At 37.3% G+C, this 22,787-nt stretch overlaps 1 protein-coding gene across 5 annotated transcripts in view; it reads right to left on the minus strand.

Annotated features, from left to right (window-relative positions):
• Positions 1–22,787, minus strand: part of RAPGEF6 (Rap guanine nucleotide exchange factor 6) — a 200,153-nt gene that overhangs the window by 45,519 nt on the left and 131,847 nt on the right. For all 5 annotated transcript variants that reach the window (XM_067463697.1, XM_067463698.1, XM_067463696.1 and 2 more), the window contains 8 exons: positions 18,260–18,440; positions 16,812–16,948; positions 16,056–16,214; positions 15,506–15,658; positions 14,992–15,156; positions 6,682–6,789; positions 5,381–5,584; positions 4,079–4,187 (listed from right to left, as the gene is read on the minus strand). In XM_067463697.1, the coding sequence (XP_067319798.1) occupies positions 4,079–4,187; positions 5,381–5,584; positions 6,682–6,789; positions 14,992–15,156; positions 15,506–15,658; positions 16,056–16,214; positions 16,812–16,948; positions 18,260–18,440 (1,216 nt within the window). The remainder of the gene's footprint in view (positions 1–4,078; positions 4,188–5,380; positions 5,585–6,681; positions 6,790–14,991; positions 15,157–15,505; positions 15,659–16,055; positions 16,215–16,811; positions 16,949–18,259; positions 18,441–22,787) is intronic.

A 22,787-nucleotide genomic window follows, 5' to 3' on the forward strand; every position in this document is an offset into this window, starting at 1 on the left:
AGCAACACTCCTGGAGAGATCATCCCACTTGCAAAGTGAGTGGGGTCGACCACATTGCTGCAAGGTGAAACATCTTCGAGGCACTCCATATAGGAAGTCCTAAAAGGTAGCAACAGCTGTTGCTGAATGACCCAAGATTTGGGATGGAAGGAGTCTGTCTGAGTTGGCAGGCCAGTCGGATAGTGGAAATGATCAAAGAGGAAAAATGTTGTGAAGAGAATGAATTGTCCAAAGTATCCTAGCGATATCTCAGAGAAAAACCTCAAGAAGATTTCCTTTAGGCAGGTGTGTGGTCGATGTAAGGGCTAGACCCCGCTCCCACCCCCACCCCCACCCTACCCCCACACATCCAAAGTACGGAGGGAGTGCTTCACAGGAATAGGATTCCTCTGGCCAGAAGGGCAATGTTGGTTTAGAGAACCACCTTATCCTATGGAAACAAAGTTAAAGGTGATCTGCACAGAGAGCACAAAGCTCATTGGCTCATTGTGCTGATGTGACAGGGACAAGGAATGCAGCTTTCCGGAAAAGGTGGGAAAACTTTGCCAATGCCATGGGCTCAAAATGGGGTTTTGATAATTGTGACAAGATGAGCTGGGCTTGGAGGATGTGCTGGTTGGTGAATGGTCTTAAGCTCTTCAGGAAGAGTTGAATGAGGGGGTCCCGAAAATTGACAAATGCCCTGCTTTCCATCTGTACCAAGAGATGGCAGCTAGATAACATTTCAAGGAGGAAAAGGAGAGTCTTTGTTCTGACTGTGAGATCAAAAATCTATGACTACATGCATAGGTGTTTGAGAAGGTCAACACCAGCCTTCTGTGAGAAGGACGGGAATGTCTTCAGTTGTGGACGTAAGAGTGATGCCAGCTATGATTCAGGTAAGGATAACTCCCTGAGCAGGATTCGTCCCGGTACCGCTGCTCCGAAGCGCCTTGGATGGGGTAGTGCCAATGGCATCTCTCCACTGAAGGCAGCAGAACCCCCGGCTGGGGGCTGCTCATATAGTAATGCTCTTACCTCTCCATAGTAGAGAGAGGGGGCATTGCACACGAAGTGCTTGTAGAGGTGTGCTATAAGGGAAGCAACACCTGAGAGCCAAGTACAGCAGCGTTGATGCCAACAGACAAGGGCATGGCAGGCATAGCTGGGGCTTATTGCCGCTGGGGCTATTCTTGTCTATTACAAAATAACCTATTTTAGTACTGTAAATTATATAAAGTGGATGACTTGTCACTCAGACTGAGAGCAGATACTTTGCTATATCTGAAAATGAGCAATTGTACTCCTGTTTCCGTTTGTGAATTTCTATATTGGTAGTAAAGGAACACTACGTTTTCAAACCTACATAGTGTTTTGTATTTTTTTTTTTGTCTCCTTGAGCCCTTTCACTCCATTTTGAGGGCTTTTGGCACTGCATAAGGCCCCTTGATGCGAAGGGGGATGGGCATGGTTTCTTTGGCGACTCTAACATGGCCAATTTCCTTAGCCAGGATGGAAAGGCCATAAATGTCTGCTCACTAAGGAACATTCTAAGGTATGCTTCTTGCTTCTTCCATGCTTGGGGCTGAAAGTTTGAAAACATCTTCACCACTAGAGCCTCCTCCAAGCAGAGCAGACACATAAAGTGACCATGACCATCAGTGCCTGAAAGTGTTCCTTCACTACACCTTGCTTTAAAAAGGCAGATACCATGATAGAAAACAGGGGAGTAAGAGAAGTACAGGGAAGAAGTAAGTCCCAAACTCAGTGTACTCACAATGGCAGTCAATCCAGCCTTAAGTCAATACTGAAAAGTACTGGAAGGGCAGTCAAAGAAATAGTCAAAGCAGTCCGAGTCAAATACAGGAAAAACCACCAAGTAGGAGTAATAGAAAAAAAGTCAAACAAATAGAAGGTAAATACGAAAAAAAACTGCAGTAGTCAGGGGAATCAACACTTAATAGGGAAACTTATCTAAGAGAAATCCCTTGCTGCTGCTAACATTGCAGATGAAAAGGAATCGTGGTGCTAGCCCCGATGTTATTTAACATCTACATGAAGCCGCTGGGGGAGATCATCCGGAGTTTCGGAGTAAGGTGTTATCTGTATGCAGATGATGTCCAAATCTGTTACTCCTTCCCACCTGTCACTAATGAGGCTGTTCAGACCTTGAACCGGTGCTTGGCTGCTGTGTCAGACTGGATGAGGGCTAGCAAATTGAAATTGAATCCAGACAAGACAGAGGTCCTCCTGGTCAGTCGAAAGCCCGAACAGGGCATAGGGTTACAGCCTATGTTGGATGGGGTTACACTCCCCCTGAAGACGCAGGTTCACAGCTTGGGAGTGATCCTGGACTCATTGCTGAGCCTGGAACTCCAGGTTTCGGCAGTGGCCAGGGGAGCTTTTGCACAGTTAAAACTTGTGCACCAGCTGCGCCCATACCTTGTAAAGTCTGATCTGGCCAGGGTGGTCCACGCTCTGGTTACATCCCGAGTAGATTACTGCAATGCGCCCTACGTGGGGCTGCCTTTGAGGACGGTTCAGAAACTTCCGTTAGTTCAATGGGCGGCAGCCAGATTACTAACTGGGGTGACATACAGGGAGTATACCACCCCCCTGTTATGCCAGCTCCACTGGCTGCTGGTCCACCTCCGAGCCCAATTCAAAGTGCTGGTTTTGACCTATAAAACTCTACACGGTTCTGACCCAGCTTACTTGTCCGAATGCATCCACTCCTATGTCCCACCTCGAAACCTAAGATCATTCGGGGAGGCCCTGCTCTTGCTCCCATCAACAGCACAAATGCGCCTGGCATTTTTCCAACTTAATCCTGTCATCTCATTATATGTCTGAAGTACAATAGTCTCAGTTTGACTATTCAGGCTTCTAGTAAGAATCCAGGCATTATATGTTTTCAGGTGCATTTATGAATCATTTTGGCAGTTTGGGCATTTGCAGCACTTTCCTCCAGCACTACATTTTAAGTGAGTTGGCACTCTTCCTGTTCGTGTTCTTCAGTGCACAGTAAAGTCTTTACATGTACAATGGGCCTTTGGTATCCTCTGGGGTTTGGTTCCAGGATCCTCTGTGGATACCAAATATGAGGATTGGATACTCAAGTCCCATTATACAGGGTTAGTCAAAATGCATAGGCCAATCTGCCATTCAATTGAATGGCTTATTGGCCTATGCATTTTGACTAACCCTGTACAATGGCAAAGTAAAATGGTGTCCCTATATAAAATGGGAAACTCAAGCATTGAGTAAAAAAAAAACATGGATGGCTTATCTGTGGCTACTGAACCCATGGTCACAGATAGCCATTTGTTCTTTAAGCATTCCTTTTGTTGGGGTTCAGCCTGTGTGTGAACCTGAACCTGAACCTGATTCTCTGATTGTATTTCCTGATGCTAATGTATTTCCTGATGATTCTGAGGTCAATGTAGAAGAAACTCCTGCAGCCTTGGAAAGCGGAAGTCCAAATTCCCATGAGAATATTTCAGAGCCAAGCGGTGAACTTTCACTCCCTTTTGGCTCTTCAGAGAACCTGACACCTGGGCTCTCTAATGAGGATAGGAGAGGGCAGATTTGGTAGAGCAGGGGAGAATCGCAAGGTTTACGAAGGTCAGCTAGATTGAGAGAAATGCAAACAAGGACTTCAAAGCCTTCAGGCGTGTCACATAATAGATTTCTCGGCTTTAAGTGCCTCCTGCCTGGATGCATCTTCAGACCAGGCATCGTTTCAGATTCATGTGCAGACTCTTGCAGTTCTCCTGCTTCCAGTGGCTTTGTTCCAAGGAGTTTTTCTAGTGCTTCAAGTACTGTTAGTGGATTGCTAACAGGTTCCAGGATTTAGCAGTGTTACTGTGGGTTTTTTATCTTGTTCATGGACATTTCTTGTTGCTGATTTTTACTGTGGCTTTTTACCTTGCATATTTTCCTCTATTTTTGTACTCATCTTTCATCAATAAAAAGCATTGTTTTTCCTGAAGTCAAGTGTGGTGGATTGTTGTCTTAGGGTCCAGTTTCCTGCTCTGGGTTACAACAGCTTTGTACTCTGGTTAATATCTAAAAATATTATTTATACAGCATTACTCACCAAAAATATTTGTTTTTACAGTGATGGAAAGATGAGTATTGTTCCTCAAGATTTCAGTGGCTTTTGTAAATGTAATATTCTCAAAATTTTGCCCATTTACTTCCATTACCTAGAAAAATAGAAAAAGATGTCTAAAGCTATACATAAAAATTATAGCATGACTAAAATGCAATCTTAATGCAAATATTTTAAAATTTAGTTCTGTTTTACACAAATTTTTTAAAATGTTTTCCAAATACAGGTTATAAATCTGATACTGGGTTGTTGTAGGTTTGTCAGGCTGTACGGCCGTGTTCTAGAAGCCTTCTCTCCTGACCTTTCGCCTGCATCTGTGGCAAGCATCCTCAGAGGTTGTGAGGTTGCTTCTGAGGATGCTTGCCACAGATGCAGGTGAAACATCAGGAGAGAATGCTTCTAGAACATGGCCATACAGCCTGAAAAGCCTACAACAACCCAGTGATTCAGGTCATGAAAGCCTTCAACAAATCTGATACTTTTAAACTTTGCACGATTCATTTATTTTCCACTTTTTCATGCCATTTACATGTTCATCTTTCACTTACAAGGCTCTTCAATTGACAATAACAATTCCTGGGAAGGCCCAGCTTTTTCGCAATGTGTATGTTAATATCCTGAATTGCCACTAAATAATTTATAGGTTAATAATACTAATTTAAAAATTCTGTCTCAAGCTCAGATCCATTTTAAATATCATGATGAAAGAATGCTTTTGGAAATTGTAAGCACATTACATGTCATAGGCTTTATTTTTTTATCATGTTAGAAGTGACTTGAGAAACTGCAGATAACCCAGGAGACGCCCAAATGTGTTACCATCCTGTGGGAGGCTTCTCTCATGTCCCCACATGGGAAGCTGGAGCTGACAGACAGGAGCTTACCCTGTCTCACGGATTTGAACTGCCAACCTTCAGGTCAGCAGTTCAGCTGGCACAAGGTTCTAACCCATTGCTCCACCACAGCTCCCATAGGCTTTAATAATTTCCATTGAAAATTGTCATGTGTGTTATTACTAAAGCAAATATAGATTAAACATCCCAAACTACCCAGATAAGTTTTGATTTTGACTCCAAACTAGAACCCGACATTAAGGATCTCATCATGGTCTGTACACAAACTGTGGTTAGTGGTTAATGTTGTCTGGATGCTATAGCAAACTATGGTTTAATCAACAAACAGAACTACTTTGAATGGAATAGTTTGGTCTTCTTCAACTGAAGGCATTTTTGTAAGAAAAGCAGATTAAAAAAAATATGGTCAAAACTATGAAACATTTTACTTTACCTGGTCTCCACGTTTAAGTCCAGCTTCTGCAGCCTTGCTTCCTGATTCTACTGTCTCTACAAAAATACCAAACCCTTTTTCACTTCCTCCAAGAAGGCCAAAATGAAGTGGGGAATCTCGAGAAGGCTTCTGCAATGTGATTTGCCTCCACTTAGCTTTTGCTGCACAGGCAATGTTTAGTAACCTCAGGTGCCCCTTCATTTTCTGCAAAAGTGTTAGACAAAGACATTAATATACCCCCTCTAGAATGAAGAAAAGATGTACATACAGAAAGAGAGTGAGAGCGAAACATATTGGTATAAAAGAAGGCTAGATGGGCTAGTGGGAACAAAACCTTGAGAAAGAGAAGTTTGAGAGGTTGGGCCTTCAGGAGCTATCAGGGAAAGTTCTTAAAATGGATTATAAGAATATTATCATATTGAGAGATTATGGTTAAGTCAGAAAAGCTTTCAACCCCTAGAGTTATAGATGGAAAATATATCTGATGTAAATACAAAAAGAGAGACAGCATGATAATGATAAAATGATAAAACACTAAACTACTAACATTTGTGCTGGTCAGTGACCGTAATAAAGTTTTGTTGTTGTAACCTAATAACAATCTAAATAAAATTTGTAGAATTTTCTTTGCGGATATTAATAATAAATAATTTAAGAAAAGTTTTAATATGAAATATTCTACTATGAAAAATTCAGTTTAAGTTCCATTGAAGAAGAACTGGAAAATAATATATGAAGACCGGGAGACAATGTGAGAAGACAGAAGAAGATACAACCAACTGACTTAAAATTAAAATTGTTAGAATCAGCTATATAATATATGTGTTAAAGAAATAGAGATGAAGATTTGTTGTAGCAATGACAATACTGCAAAATTACTCCTAATTCCTCCACAACCTTCAGCCTTTTGGTTTTCTCCTCGTTACATACCAGACATTTGTAAAGATGCAACTAACCAATAATTTCTCTATTATCCCCAAATTTCTCCTTTTCCTTCCCTTGTCCCCCATCCCCTACTTTTCTAGTAAATGTTTTTTACATTAATGTTTTTTGATTGTAAAATTGTATTTTAAAATTGTACACCAATAATATACATTACAAAATATAATAAATATTTAATAAAATTATTTGGAAAAATAGAATGAAGAAAAGATCTATGCCATAAGCAACATTATATCTTTAGCTTATATAAACTTCTAAGTAATATGCAAAGAATAAAAAACTGAAATATGTTATAGTTGTTTTTACAGAGGTTTCTTTTAAAGGATAAAAACTCAAACTGTAAATTAATTGGATCTTACTGCATTTTCCAAGTTTCTTTCGAATTCTTCCAAAAATCGTGTCATGGCATGATCTCCTTCAAAATCGTTAAAATGATTGTTTACCCACAATAGCACAACTCGAGTAACCTATAAACAAGATTGCATATGAAGAAAATATAAGAATTTCTAAAAGAAAACAAAACCAAAATACATAGCATAGTGTAGCATTGATTTGAAGTCCATAATAAAGTTTTGTGCTAAAACAGTAATGCTGCCAATGCTTTTTAAAACAAAAACTACTTATTATTAAAAAGAGTACAAGAAACAAATATGGAATATGTGCAATCGGCATTTGGAAGAGCCCAGTCTACGAGTTCGATAATGTGATTTTAATGCTCTTATTAGGTGTTTTAATTCTTATATTTCATGTTTTAAATGTCCTTTCATCTTATCTTATGATGAATTGACCTATTGATTTTATGCCTAGTTATATGTTGTTGATTTGAGTTTTGGTTTATGTATGTAAGGCTTTGAATTTTGTAGTTATTTTTGTGTAAACCCATTTGAGTGCCCCCACCCCCCAGAGGTGAGAAAAGCAGTATATAAATACTGCAAATAAATAAATAGTAAAGGTCTACAACCCAACACGTGAAGTAATTCCCCACCTTATTCACAGAACTTGTCTAAATTTGATGTTTCAAAGCTGCTGTCACTATGAAACATTTGTCATTTTAAAATGTCTATTTCTATGAGATTTATATTAATCAAGAACAAAATAATTATCCCCTGTCCCTCACAAACATAATAGCCATCTGGGTTAGCATAGCATGACCAGGACCGATAGTATTATTATTATTATTATTATTTTATTTTATTTTATTTTATTTAGACTATTTCTACCCCGCCCTTCTCACCCCCGAGGGGGGACTCTGGGCGGCTAACACAGGCAACAATTCAATATCAACAGTATCAAAACAACAATATAAAACAGCAATATAAAATTCATTACATAACAATTAAACAGTGATATTAATTAAAATTACATAGTCACATAGAATAAAATATGACTCACTATTATATGCTGCAATATCTTTATAAATGTATTATATATTAACATATAACTTTTGCTCTTATAGGTATAATGCAAGCTATGAGGTTTTTAATGTAGACATGTGACACACACACACTTCCCATCCTTTGGCCTTAAGACAACCAGTATTACATTTGGGGAGGAAAAGAAATTACTTAAAGAAACTGAAACACTTTTTAGTTTCTCATTCTGCTGGTCAAAAAAGCTATACATACATATACACCATAGTTGAAAGGGCAAGATGGTAAACATTGAAAAAATAGCCAAATATCTAACCACGCGGAGTCATTTTTGAAGCACAATGGAAATAAGTGTAACTTTAATTTATTTGTAGTAAGCTAGGGTTTTTTTATCTAAGTAAGACAGACCACAAAGTGAATGTATTTGAGTATTATATTTTGTTATTTTTAACTAACCCACTAAAATGCATAAGGCAAGTGACAAATGTTTTAAACAAATTCAAAATTTATACAGGCCTCAAAATATATGACAAGAAATCAAAAATGCTGAACTTAACTATGATTAAGGAAGAACATTTACAGTTGAAAAGTATATCTAATTTTTCAATCAGTTTTTTTTAATTTAAATATTTAGGAATCCTGTCAACAAAAAAATGATCTCACCTTATCTATAGAAATGATAAAATAATGTAATATACATACAAAAAAAGGAATGGACTAAATTACAACTATCATTATTGAGCAAATAGCAGCTGTTACAACACATATTCTTCCTAAAAATATTTTTATTCAATAAAATACCACTAAGATACATAAGGTAAGATTTAAAACATAGGCAAAAATATATTGGGAATTTTGCTGTGGGAAAAAAAAGTTTCGTCAACCATTTTAAATATGCTCACTCTTTACGAGCAGGTCTGGTGATACCAAATTTGGAACTATATTATGATGCATTTGAACAAGTTCAACTAGGGAAATTCATTAAGAATGATAACTCTATAACATGGGTACACATTGAAACACAATATTAAAAGATATTATGGTTAGTATGTTTGTAGATAAATTAAAGAAAAGTTAGACAACCCTTTTATTGAGGACTTGATTGGTATATGGCAGTGATGTTGAACCTTTTAGAAATGGAGTGCCCAAACGGGGGGGGGGCAGGGAGGATAATTTGGGGAACCGAGGGGGGGGGTGAGTGGGGGTTGATGAGAGAAGGTGGCGAGTGAGGGGGCAAGCAGGGGGGAGAGCAAGTGGGAGAGCAAGTGAGTGGGCAAGCAGGGAATGGGGGAATACATGCAAGCAAGGAAGTGGGCAAACAGGTGACCAAGCAAGCAAACAAGGGGTAGGATGGGCAAATGGGTGCGTGAGCAAGGGGCCAGAGAGAGGGCATGTGTGCCATAGATTTGTCACCACTGGTATATGATCCCAATATAAGAAAGTTCTTGCTCCATCTCCATCACCCCTCTGTTCATTTTTAGAACACCATTTTTTAAAATGTGAAGATAAATATAGTCAATTTAAGTGGTGGGAAGATAAAGGGATTTAAACAATTGATGTTTTCTTTTTATCAGTAAAATCTATTCAAGTGGGACAATAAAAATAAATTAAAACCAATTAATCTATCCTAGTGCTAATTGATCCAAATAAATACATTTCAGAAAAAGGTTTCAAAACTATGTAGGATAATTCAGGAAGTAAAATTTTGAACATCAAATTGATTGAGATTAGATGTAAGTAATCAGATTCAGGATTTAAAATAGAAGAGAAACCATTGGACTTAATTGTATAAATCAATTTCAGAACAACTGAGAGAAAATATTTTGAAAATTATACATAGTTTATACTATTATCCACTTAAACTACATAGAATTAATAATCGAATCCCTAACATATGTTGGAGAAAGTGGGGCTAACATGCACCAAACTATAAGGATTCTGGAATGACGTTCTATCATGAATAAGCCAAATAGCAAGGAAAACAATACATTTTAGGAGAACGCTACTAAATATTTCTGTATTGAAAAGAATAAGGATTTGGTAATTAAAAATCTTATGTTCCTCATGCTATGTGCTGCAATATTAGAAATACAGGCAGTTCCCGAGTTACAAGCATCCGACTTACAAACAACTCAATAGTTAACAACGGGGCTGAGACAACAGGAAGTGAGAGTAATCTGCACTTAGAAAGGGGAACTCACTACTGAGAGTTATCATGGAGAAAAGGTGTCTCCACTGAAGCTTTATCACCAATTATCACAGGGAGAGAAAGTGAGGTGAAATCTTCTGAAAAGGCACAGGTAGCAAATCAAACACCACAAGGATGTTAACCCTTTCCTATACCACCAAAGTCCATACATACATACATACATACATATTAGCTGTACCCAGCCACGCGTTGCTGTGGCCCATTGTGGAGAAATGGGAAAGAAAGAAAAGAGGAAGAGCTGGTTTCTAAGCTATCAATACACAACTAAAGTGGCAAAGTGTCAACCTAATATAGGCCCATTTCAGTCTCCTCGAGGCCAAAGGGTTATATGGATGTGTGGAAGGGCCCTGGGTTACCTGAGTCCACACTCCCAGTTCAAAGTTATTATATAGGTATTGTTGTCATTATAGACATATAGATATTATTATAGGCATATAGATATTATTATTATAGATACAAATATTATTATTAAAGCTATATAGGTATTAGTATTATAGATGTTATTTATGAATTTCATATCAAAAGCATTGCATAAATTAGTATAAAACTGATAAAAAATAGAAGAAACACAGGGCTCAATATATTTCGAGCAAAAACAGGCAACAGATGTATGGATATTATTACAGACCTATAGATATTATTATACACATATAGATGTTATTATTTTTATTGTTAATTTATAGATATTATATAGCTATTATTATTATTATAGATGTATACATATTATTATTCTATATATAGATATTATTATTATTATAGACATAGATATTATAGGCATATAGGTATTATAGGTATTATTGTTATAAATGTACAGATATTTTTGACAGGCAGATATTACAATTATAGACATATGGATATTATTATAGACCTATAGATATTATTACAGGCATATAGACATTATTACAGACATATAGATATTATAATAGAATAGATATTATTGTTAAAGACATATAGATATCATAGACATATATATTATTATAGATTGATAGATATTATTATGATAGATATATAGCTATTACAAGCAGATTTCTCTCTCTGGCTGTTCTAAGCTGTCTCTGAATATCCCTAATAGGCACATCCCTGGGTTCTTTTTTACTTTGTTGTAAATCATTTTATTTGTTTCCTTTATTATTCTTTTCCAATAGATCTGCACCAGTTCGCACGACCACCATACGTGAAAGAAAGTCTCTTTCTTTCTTTTGCACCTCCAACAGCATCCTGTTTGTGAATTGTCCATTTTGGCTAGGAGGGCTGGAGTTATGTAGCATCTGTAGAACATTTTATATACATTATCTCTAATTGAAGCTGCCACTGTAAATTTAAATCCATTGTTCCACAGGTTTTCCCAGATGTCAAAATCTATGCTTCTCCCTAAATCTTTTGCCCATGAGATCATGGGGGTTTTAACACGATTATCTTCCAAATTATAGTGTAGAATATATTTGTATAATCTGGCTATTAATCCTTTTTCCCCTTTATCTAATATAGTTTCCAGATCTGATTTTTTGGAAGCAAATCCCCTCTTCTCGTCTTTTTTTTGAATCTATCGTATAATTGATGATATCGGAACCAATCTTTAATACCCAATTCATCTTTTCCCCTCAGTGCCCATTGGCCATTGGACCTGATAAGTAGTTCCCCGTATGTTCTGACATCATCCTTGCAGATGGGTCTCCCAATGGCTTCTATTGGCCTCAGCCACAGGGGTGTTTTAGGTTCCATCCCTAATTTGTATCTTTTCCAAACATCTATTAAGCTTCCCCTAATTACATGTTTATTGAATGCCTTATTTAATCTCTCTCCTTCATACCAGAGGTAAGAATGCCATCCATATCTGATTCCATGTCCTTCTAAATTTAGTAGATTTATGTTCCGGAATTGTATCCAATCTTTGAGCCAGCTCATGCAGGCGGCCTCATAGTAGGTTTTTAAATCTGGTAAATTTAGTCCTCCCCTCTCTTTGGTATCAATTAAATTTTTGTAAGCAATCCTGGCTTTTTTCCCTGCCCAAATGAAATTCATGATATCCCTCTTCCACAAATTGAAAATTTTAGTCCCTTTAATAATAGGTATGCTTTGAAAAAAGATGAGCATTTTGGGAAGTATCATCATCTTAATAATTGCAATCCTGCCCAGGCATGTTAATGGTAGCTTCTGCCAATTGTTCAAATTTCCTTTGATCTCCGACCATGTCTTCACATAATTATTTTGAAACAAGTCGATGTTCTTGCTTGTGATAGTTATTCCCAAATATTTTATCTTCGGGACTAACTTTACAGTTAGCCACTTCCTCTAATTTCCTAATAATTTTAGTGTCTAAATTTTTTGTAATAAATTTAGATTTATCTTTATTTATTTTAAAACCCGAAACCTCTCCATACAATTTGATTACCTCTAATAATTTTGGAACGCTCTGTGTTGGATTAGATAAATACAAACCATATCGTCTGCATATGTTCTGATTTTGATTTCCTGGCCTTTTACTTTGAACCCTTCAATTTCATTGTCATCTCTAATTCTTATACTCAAAATTTCCAATCCCAAAATGAATAGTAATGGCGAAAGTGGACAGCCTTGTCTAGTCCCTTTCTGTATATCTATGGCTTTTGTCAGCTGTCCATTTATTTTTATCTTAGCAGATTGCTTAGAATATATTGCCCCCACTGCTTTTCTAAAGCGATGGCCCACCCCATATAAATCCAAGACCTTTTCCAAATAAACCCAGCTGACTTGGTCGAAAGCTTTTTCCGCATCCAAAAAAAAAATACTAAATCTTTATTGGGGTCGCTCTCTGCTACCTCCAAAACATTCAGAATTGTTCTGACATTTTGGCTCAGGTATCTATCAGGTAGAAATCCCGCTTGATCCTTATGAATGATTTCTGCTAATGTCTGTTTGAATCTGTTTGCCAAGATTGTAGTAAATAATTTATAGTCACAATTTAGAAGCGAGATGGGTCTGTAATTTTTAATTTGGTCTAGGTCTTTATCTGATTTTGGGATTAGTACAATTGTGGATTCTTTCCAAGAATCTGGAATCTCACCTTTTTCCAAGACTTTATTCATTACATCTTTTGGGAGTGTTTTGATTGTGCCTTCCTGGACAGACTTTCTGAACTCACAGATCATGGGGTTTTGTCCTTTCTTTGAATACTGGACTTCATTTCCCAGAATTCCTTCCCATATCTCAGTATGGGAAGGAATTCCGGGAAATCCCTCCCGTGTGAGTTCCCAGCAGCCCAGCGACAGGCAAGAAGGAAAGGAAATGAGATCTCTCTCTCTCTCTCTCCCCCCCCCCCCCCCTCTGTCCCTCCTTCCCTCCCTCCCTGTCTCTCTCTCTGAATCCTTTGGGAAGAGAGGCAGGGGTAGCCAAAGGGATAGACCAGGCACCCTCTCTCGTGCCACCTCTCTCTCTCTCTCAGCAGTTGGTTTTTTCCCCCTCTTCCCTCGTGCAGAAGCAAGGGACGGGGAAGGGTGTTCTTTTTACACTGGCTCTGAATAGGCATTTAGCTTTGTGGGGGGTAAGTTCTTTCCGGTTAATTATATATATATATATATATATATATATATATATATATATTGCGTGAAGGACATAAATTGGGTTGTTAAGTGTATCGTGTCCAAATTTGGTGTCAATTCCCCCAGTGGTTTTTGAGTTTTGTGAATACCACAAACGAACATTACATTTATATATAAATGGCTGGAGTTACACTTAAAAATGTACCTATTCCAAATTACAAACAGATTCAAGTTAAGAACAACCTACAGAACCTATCTTGTTCCTAACTTGTTGACTACCTGTAATCAAACCTGGAATTTATCAATGAATAACTGGTTAAATAAGATATGGGCTATAGCCCTATTGGAAAAGTTAAACTATAAATTATAGGGCTGGGCGGTTTCGTTCGTTAATTTCGTAATTCGTTATTAATTCGGTTTTTGGATAACGAAGCGATATTGAACCATTCAGGAGCAACTAAAAACGAAACGAATTTTTTCAATTCGTTTCGTAATTGTTTCGTATTTGTTTCGAAATCGATTCATAATTGATTTGAAATCGTTTCGTTATTATTTCCGCATGTCTGGTGCAAGTTTTATAGTCGTTGTTTGTTTTCTCAGTAAAAAATAAATTATCACACCAACAGTCAACAACAGAGGGAGAGGGAAGCTTCCTGTCCCATTTGGAGGTTTTTTTAGTGTATTGCGCGATCGCGCCCGCCATTAACGAATCAATTCGTAATTGTTTCGAAATCGATTCGTAATTGATTCGTAATTTACGAAATTTCGTAAATATCGAAATTTTTAAAAGGAAAATTTCGGAATTAATTTAAAAATCGAAACGCAAAAACCCCCTAAAAACGAATCGAGTTTAGAAACAAATTTTTCCGTGGTTGCCCAGCCCTAATAAATTAAGATTAGCAAAAAGAGAAATAAAAGAAAATCTATTTGAAAATACATGGAAGCTATCTGTTAGCTTCATGTGTAAAAGTAATTGCAAGTTTAAATACCTGAACAACTAAGAAAAATTGTGGATGAATAATTAGAAAAGCATATCATAACAATAATATGTAATAGATGAAATTATAATAGCTAGAAGTAATAGAACTGATAGAGTTGTATTTTTAGAAAGCTATATGAACGATGGGGGCAGGGGTGAGGTGAATATAGATCTGGGAATAGACAATATAATAATGCAATTGTGTTGTGATAAATGTTTTGTATTTAAAAAAAAAAGAAAGAAAAGAAAAATCCATCTAACTATATAAAGAATGACAAGTTATTCGTTAGCTCAACAAATTGTGTTAATAAATTAGCATTCTATTCTATTTCAGGGTCTTCCATAATGAAATGTAGCCAGGATCAAGCATCTATGCAAAAAATAAAGGAGGGTGGCAAAAAAGTTTACTTTCATTTAAGATACTGCTTATCCTCAAGAACTATGAATAAAAATGAATATAATTTATTGTTATTACAGATTTTATTCAGTGAGCTATTGTTTCATAGTATTGTTACTAGTACTATATATCAGGAAGTGCAGATGAACTTCATGGACAAAACCATTAACTGTTAATTTTTTATATCAGAACCAACCTTGTCCCTAAGGCTGTCTACTTGAAACCACTCCAGAAGCTTGTCCCCAACTTCCAGGGGGCTTGACAAAAATGTTCTGTATGTTAAGAGGAAGTCTTCAATGTATGTAGGATCCACAATAGAGTGTTCCTCGATTAAATGCATAATGAGGCGTTCTGGTATAGCCTTAAAAAAGAAATAGAAATGAGCAAAAGCATACCATTTTTCATAAGACTCGGCATCATCAGTTCACAATATTAGACAATATACATAACAAACAGAATACGTAAACTCAATTTCTAAATTCTACTTGAGACAAATATTTATTTTCAAAATATCTTCTGGGTATTCATGCAACAGAACATAAGAGATCAATTTTCTAAAAAATAAAATACCGTATTCTTCCTCATCCTTCTATAACATATAATCATTTGAGTTATATGAATATATTCTTTATGCTAAAAGTCATGAATACTAAACAAATATACACATGAAATGATGGATAAATCTTTCACAAGGTTTTGTTTCAAATCACCTTAATAACAATGTGTCCTTTCCTAGTTCCACTGCGGTCCAGCTCTCTGTGCTCCTTCACCATGACAATTTCTCCTTCTTCTTCAACTTTGTGTGTATTTTTTTCTACATGGTTCAGAATTCGCCAATAGTCCTGCTGAGCTATACACACAAACTATTCCAAAGTAACAAACAATTAACAAACAAGAAATAATATTTTTAAGTCCACTAGCTAAGCCTGGACTTATGTAATACAATAGTAGCAAAATATTGCACATAAGGCTACTGTCATATTAAACAACATTTAAACTGCATTTTGAGCTCAAAACCTTGTTTTCTTATTTTCTATGCTGATTTCATTTCAGAAGATCCTAGCTATCACCCCATTATAAAAATGAACAAAATGCAATGCACAGTTTTTCTCCCTATTAAGCAGATGTGAGCAAAGGGTTATTAATAGTTAATAGTTCACTAACAAGTAAGGTGTTCCATTAGGAATAATTAAATGTGAAATAGATTATTTCATGACAATATTCAAAATCACACAATATTTTGTTACTAAGTTAACTTACCTGGCAATCATCTACTTTGGTCCGAACCACACCATTCATGTACTGTTTTTCCAGAGAGGGAGTAATCCCAAAGCTATTCCCCATACAGAGACTTTCTGTTTTCCCATCTGGATGGCTAATTTCAACAGTGCCATTTAAAATAACATACCAAGAATCCAGCTACAAGAAAAACATAAAGACAGCTATCTCAGTCACCTTACCAATCACCACATTACCTCAACCATCACTATGATATCTCAATGACTGCTTCATGAGCCCTTGCGATAATTATGTAACCATTTGGGTAACCATAATGGACATTAAGTTATGTCAGCAACCAGAATTTTCCAACAACACAAGGACAGGTAAGTTCTATGAGCAGAATTATGTGTCTGAATATGACAATCTGCAGTGTGCTCTCCAAAAATAAGTGTGTTTTAAAGTGACACTGATCCCTCAAAGATTAGCAAAAAGATGCATGGCATTTTACATAGAGAAATTTGGCAGAGAAATTATAGAAGCCACATCCAAGGAAGAGGAACATGAACGCTAAAGGCTTATACTGGTAAATAATGGTGCTCAAGACTTGGATGATGTTAACAGTAGCACCCATTAATTGTTGGGCACTAGAAAGGTTCAGATAACATATATAGGCATTGGGATGGTTATGGCCTCCTGCAATTTCTATTAACATGATCAAAGTGTTCATCCTTTCTGACAGAGAATAACACCTGAGGTTAACAAAGCAAAATGCCCATACCATTACACCTTACTTACTTCTTGTCCATCTTCAAGGATGATAGCTCCAGCTTGTTCTACCACTTCAAATATCATCACTGAACACAGTTCTCGTCTTACAGACATAGTCATGTTTGCAAAAGCAGGAAGCTGGTGCATGAATTCTAGTAATTGTTCTAGCCAAAGGAAAAACGTGTTAGAAATAAAATAACACAATGCTCAACTACTCTATGTGGAAATAAGTATTACATATTCTTTATTTTGCATTTCTACAGGGATTTGTTTTGCATTTCTGTGTTACTTAATGTTAGTAAGAGCAGTTCTATGGATTGAGTTAAATGACACCTGTGTGAATGCAGTGTCTTCCCTAATACTGCCCCACATGAAAGTGAAATCCTTAGTACAAACAGAAACATGAGAATTGCTATAGAACTTTGCAACTATTTTTCTATTGCTCACAGTTCTTTGGTTCCAACAGTGTTGATATTCTAATATTCCCTCCACAATTCTTAGAGACGCAAGGAGGCAAATAAGTAAACACCAGGATTGTGGCGCAGCTGGCTGAGTGTCAGCTGCATTAAGATCACTCTGACCAAAAGGTCATGAGTTCGAAGCCAGCCCGGGCTGGAGTGGGTGTCCAGCCATTGTGTAGCCCGTTGTCGACCTTTGCAACCCGAAAGACAGTTGCATCTGTCAAGTAGGAAAATAAGGTACCACCTCATGTGGGAGGCTAAATTTAACTAATTTATGAGGCCATAAAGAAAAAAGACTCCGGGGAATGTGGAATGCGGAAGAACTTCATCGGTGTCGTTGATGGACGATGAAAAACAGCAGCTCCCTTGGCGGCCAGAAAAAAGTTAAATAGCCTCGATGTATTTGTCTGTTAAACGTTGTTTATCAAACTGGCATTGAATGTTTGCCATATATGTGTTTACTGTAATCCGCCCTGAGTCCCCTGCGGGGTGAGAAGGGCGGAATATAAGAACTGTAAATAAATAAATAAATAAATAAACCATATCAGAAAAGCCAGGTCTGCAATCCTGGCTTGCCAGGGCATGCATATATGTGTGTGTGTGTGTGTGTGTGTGTGTGTATGTATGTGTGTATGTATGTGGGTATGTGTGTGTGTGTGTGTGTGTGTGTGTGTATATATATATATATATATATATAAAATGCTACATAGTAGAACAGTTATGCTCAGACGTCCAGCTAGCCACATTCGCATCCAGGATACTCCCATTTCACTAACCTGCCTTTTTGCTTTCTGTTGCTACCCGTGCCTCAACTGTCAGTCAGAGTTCCCACCCGCACACACCCCCCCCCCATTAAGCACACAAAGCCTGGGTTACTTTGAGCCACCTGTCCTATAGGTATTTTGTGTTCACAAAACTCTGGGGCTCCTCCTAGTTTGCTGATACCGTCCTACTTATTCAGGCACTAATCTGCATATAGACTCTATGGATAGAAAAAAGGTTTCTAGTTCTCACCAATGTCATCATCTGTTTTGTCAGCAGGTTCCTTTTCAAGGCACTCCCGTACAACATCTCGACCCAGCAAGGGATCTGAAGTTCTATCAATGTCTTCATCTTCTTCCTCTTCATCTTCAGAATCTACTGGTGCTTCTGGGAGACCAGTTAAATCTACATCTCCCATCTCACTTTCTGTTGCCTGTACATGAAATCGGTGATTTATCTTCAGGTTGTCGAACACTGAGTACATACAATGTGGCATAAGCTACTTTGCTCTGGGCCTATAGTCCATCTTCCGGGTGAACAACTTCTATAATCCAGCCTGAAGCAGCCCTGTGGGCAGGCAAGCTATACTCACTAGCTTTAGTAGTGTATCAACAATTGAACAAATGCAAGTAGAGAAATACAAGAATATTTCACCTGCATTTAAGTATAATTCAAAAGACAAAGGCATGCATCACATTCTACCTACACAATTTGGATAAGCAAACTGTGACATTTTATGACAAAACATTGGCTTGCACATCATACTGGCTTCCGTATTTTTTCTTATTTGAAAATATGTGACTTCTTCCTGAGTTCTACAGAAAACATTGAGTTAGGGAGGGGCCCTTAGACAATAAATTTAATCAAAGACCACAATGGGAGGAACCCATTATTCCAATGCAAGAAAATGGCTGGCAAAGATCTGTGAACTAGCTGAGATAAACAAACTGACTATATGCTGATCAAGAGGTATCTTTGGCAAACTTTAGGAAATATTTGTCTATTACTTTTTCACAACAATTGGGGGAAATCTCAACAGGATTCATGAATTAGATTGATGTTATGAAAAGCAGAAGGGTGGTTATGTAATACTATGTGAGTAAAATAATAAGAGGTAAAAATCAAGAGAGTGTGAGAGTTATAGAATAGTTGCTGTAGTTATATGTATGTAGTAATCTTGACAGATTAGAGAGATGGGCCAAAACTAACAAAATGAAGCTCAACAGTGACAAATGCAAAATACTCCACTTTGGCAGGAAAAACGAAATGCAAAGATACAGAATGGGGGACGCCTGGCTCGAGAGCAGTACGTGTGAAAAAGATCTTGGAGTCCTCGTGGACAACAAGTTAAACATGAGCCAACAATGTGATGTGGCGGCAAAAAAAGCCAATGGGATTTTGGCCTGCATCAATAGGAGCATAGTGTCTAGATCTAGGGAAGTAATGCTACCCCTCTATTCTGCTTTGGTTAGACCACACCTGGAATATTGTGTCCAATTCTGGGCACCGCAATTCAAGAGAGATATTGACAAGCTGGAATGTGTCCAGAGGAGGGCGACTAAAATGATCAAGGGTCTGGGGAACAAGCCCTATGAGGAGCGGCTTAAGGAGCTGGGCATGTTTAGCCTGAAGAAGAGAGGCTGAGAGGGGATATGATAGCCATGTATAAATATGTGAGAGGAAGCCACAGGGAGGAGGGAGCAAGATTGTTTTCTGCTTCCCTGGAGACTAGGACACGGAACAATGGCTTCAAACTACAATAAAGGAGATTCCATCTGAACATGAGGAAGAACTTCCGGACTGTGAGAGCCGTTCAGCAGTGGAACTCTCTGCCCCGGAGTGTGGTGGAGTCTGCTTCTTTGGAAGCTTTTAAGCAGAGGCTGGATGGCCATCTGTCAGGGGTGATTTGAATGCAATATTCCTGCTTCTTGGCAGGGGGTTGGACTGGATGGCCCTTGAGGTCTCTTCCAATTCTTTGATTCTATGAGTCTATGATTCTATAGTATGTACATGTTAAAGTAAATATGTGTTAAATCGATGTAGTTTTACTGTATTTTGTACTGGCTAGTTAGACAGTTCTTCTTTTTCTATTATTTCTGATTTTCAAAATATGCTTTCTTTATTTCTTAATAAAAATGTAAAAGGTGTGCAATATAATTCTTTGCTGCGATCTATGGAAATTATATCCAAGTTCATGAATGAAGCCGCCCTGAGTCCCCCACCAGGGGTGAGAAGGATGGGATATAATTGTCCGAAATGAAATAAATAAATAAGAAGAGGAGGAAGAAGAAGAATCTTCACACTAATAATGTCAGGCATTTATCAAATATTTGTTAGAAAATGACATAACAAGTTGCAATTGAGCTGGAGTCAATTGGCTCATAAACCTTTAGGATACAACTCTCATGTGGCAAACCATTAAGAAATTAATTAAAGAAGACAGAAACATTTGAAATTAAGCACTTAGATTCTATCATTTTCAATGGGAAATTAATCATATGCTTAAATCTCTTCCACTGAAATTAACAGGGATAAAGGTACTTTGTCTCAATTGTGTCCAGAGGAATACAGAAAAATCAGAAGTAATGTAGAAGAAATCTTGTACTACTGAATATTATCTGATCACTGAATTAGATGTGTTTTAATATAAATCACATTTCATTAAGACCTACTACACCATAAACAAGTAAAGGGCTTCAGCCTCAGACTTATTATTCAACACTTTAATCTTGACAAACATTCATTATCAGGAAAAATAAAACTGAATGCATCAAGCAAAAAAATTCATGCTAAACATCTAGAACAGCTAAGAATTTGATGCTCACTAGTTCAATTGGCAAAAGCTCTGGTAGGATAGTCTAGCTGTTTCCCACCTGTCGCATGAGTCTTCCTAGGCTGTTAAACACATAGCTGGAAATAGTCCAAGCAACTGAGAGTTTGTGTCTCCAATTTGAAGCATTTGTTCCTCTATGGAAACTATATTTTGGTGAGGTATTTTTCAGGCTTGCAGCTCTGTCCCCAATTGCTTCCTCAGATTACAAAGGTTTAGACCAAAAATGTGTTGACAGGAGGCGACAGGAGGTGATGTTGAGTTTACTACATAGCCAAATTTCAGCCTTTACACAGAGTCACAACTTTGGAATCCATATAGAGAGAATTAAGCAGAAATATAAGAAACTGCCTAATACTGAATGAAGCCATTGCACCATCTAGTTCATTGTAATCTCTTGCTAGTAACTGTCCAGTTAGATAGAACTTCTTCCCAATTCTACCTGTAGAATCAAATGACTAATGTTCCATCTGAACATTAGGAAGAACTTCCTGACTGTGAGAGCCGTTCAGCAGTGGAACTCTCTGCCCCGGAGTGTGGTGGAGGCTCCTTCTTTGGAAGCTTTTAAGCAGAAGCTGGATGGCCATTTGTCAGGGGTGATTTGAATGCAATATTCCTGCTTCTTGGCAGGGGGTTGGACTGGATGGCCCATGAGGTCTCTTCCAACACTTTGATTCTATGATTCTATGACTGAACTTGATACTTCTTTATAAACACATACTCTTCCACTAAGCTACTGGTTTGTCACATGAGAGTTGTACCCTAGAGGTTTATGAGCCAATGGTTTGCCACATGAGAGTTGTACCTTAAAGTACAACACTCTCAAGAGCTGGAGCAAATGTCTGAATGTAGTGGTTTAATTTGGGGATTCTCATCTTCTTCCAACTTCTCATAACAATTTTAACTCCAAAACTTGATATTTGTTATGTTACACACTTTTTCATAGAAAGCATATTTTTCTGTAAGTCATTCTGAATAAGATAAGTAAACTGAAAAAGAAACACATTTACGTTTACTTCACTTATTAAAACATTATTATTTTTCTTACAAGGCAACCAAGCTTCTGATCAACCAACCTGTGCAGTGCTAATAGACTTGATATAAAATTATGTCCCTTCAGACATTTTTGGCCTACTACTTCATCAGTTTCACATTAGGAACTTATAGGTTAAGTTTCAAGCTTGGGCTTGAAACTAAACACAAATATTAATGAAAACTCCTCCTTCTTAGTTGCTGATTACCACTGACTAGTTGTTAATGCATTTCACTGCCCAATTCTGATCATAATCTATAATTCAAAAATTATTTAATTTAGAGTTGGATATCATATGGTAAGAAATCTCTGATCAACTGTGTGATAAGGAGCTCTTCCACAGCTAAAGGATAATACAGCTTAAGGGTAGAGTCTCCAGGTAAACAAAGAATTCATGGGTTTGGTTATATCTATTGGGATTAGCATCACAGAAGAGCAACAAAGATCACGACAGACCATTGCTCAAGGAGGATGACCAATTCTGGTACAACATGCTTCCAAGATTAAGGTTTATAAAACATGATGTTATGAGGCACAAGAGAGACTTGGGAAAGACTTGAGATTTGAGAGACTTTGGGAGAGGAAAGAGAGGTATTGCCTGCCTCATTGTTCCAAAGAAAAATGGGAGTATTTCTCTCACTGTTACAGAATTTGTATCTTTCTAACATTGTCTGTAAATAATTTAGACTTCTTTGTAACTTGTAACTACTGAAGGAAGCAAGTATGTTCTACTATAATGTAAGAAACTTTTGCAAATGTAAGATAGCTTGTTTAGAATAAAAGCTCTTCTTGAAATATTTTTCTTTTCCACTCTTTTCACGTGCCTTTATTTGGTGTGTACATGAATAGAATTCTCATTTTTCATAGAAGGAGTCAAAGTCTCTGCAGAATCAGAGGTGGGGAAAGGTTCAGGTTAA

This window comes from Anolis sagrei, chromosome 2 (assembly GCF_037176765.1).
Source record: "Anolis sagrei isolate rAnoSag1 chromosome 2, rAnoSag1.mat, whole genome shotgun sequence".
NCBI lineage: Eukaryota > Metazoa > Chordata > Lepidosauria > Squamata > Dactyloidae > Anolis > Anolis sagrei.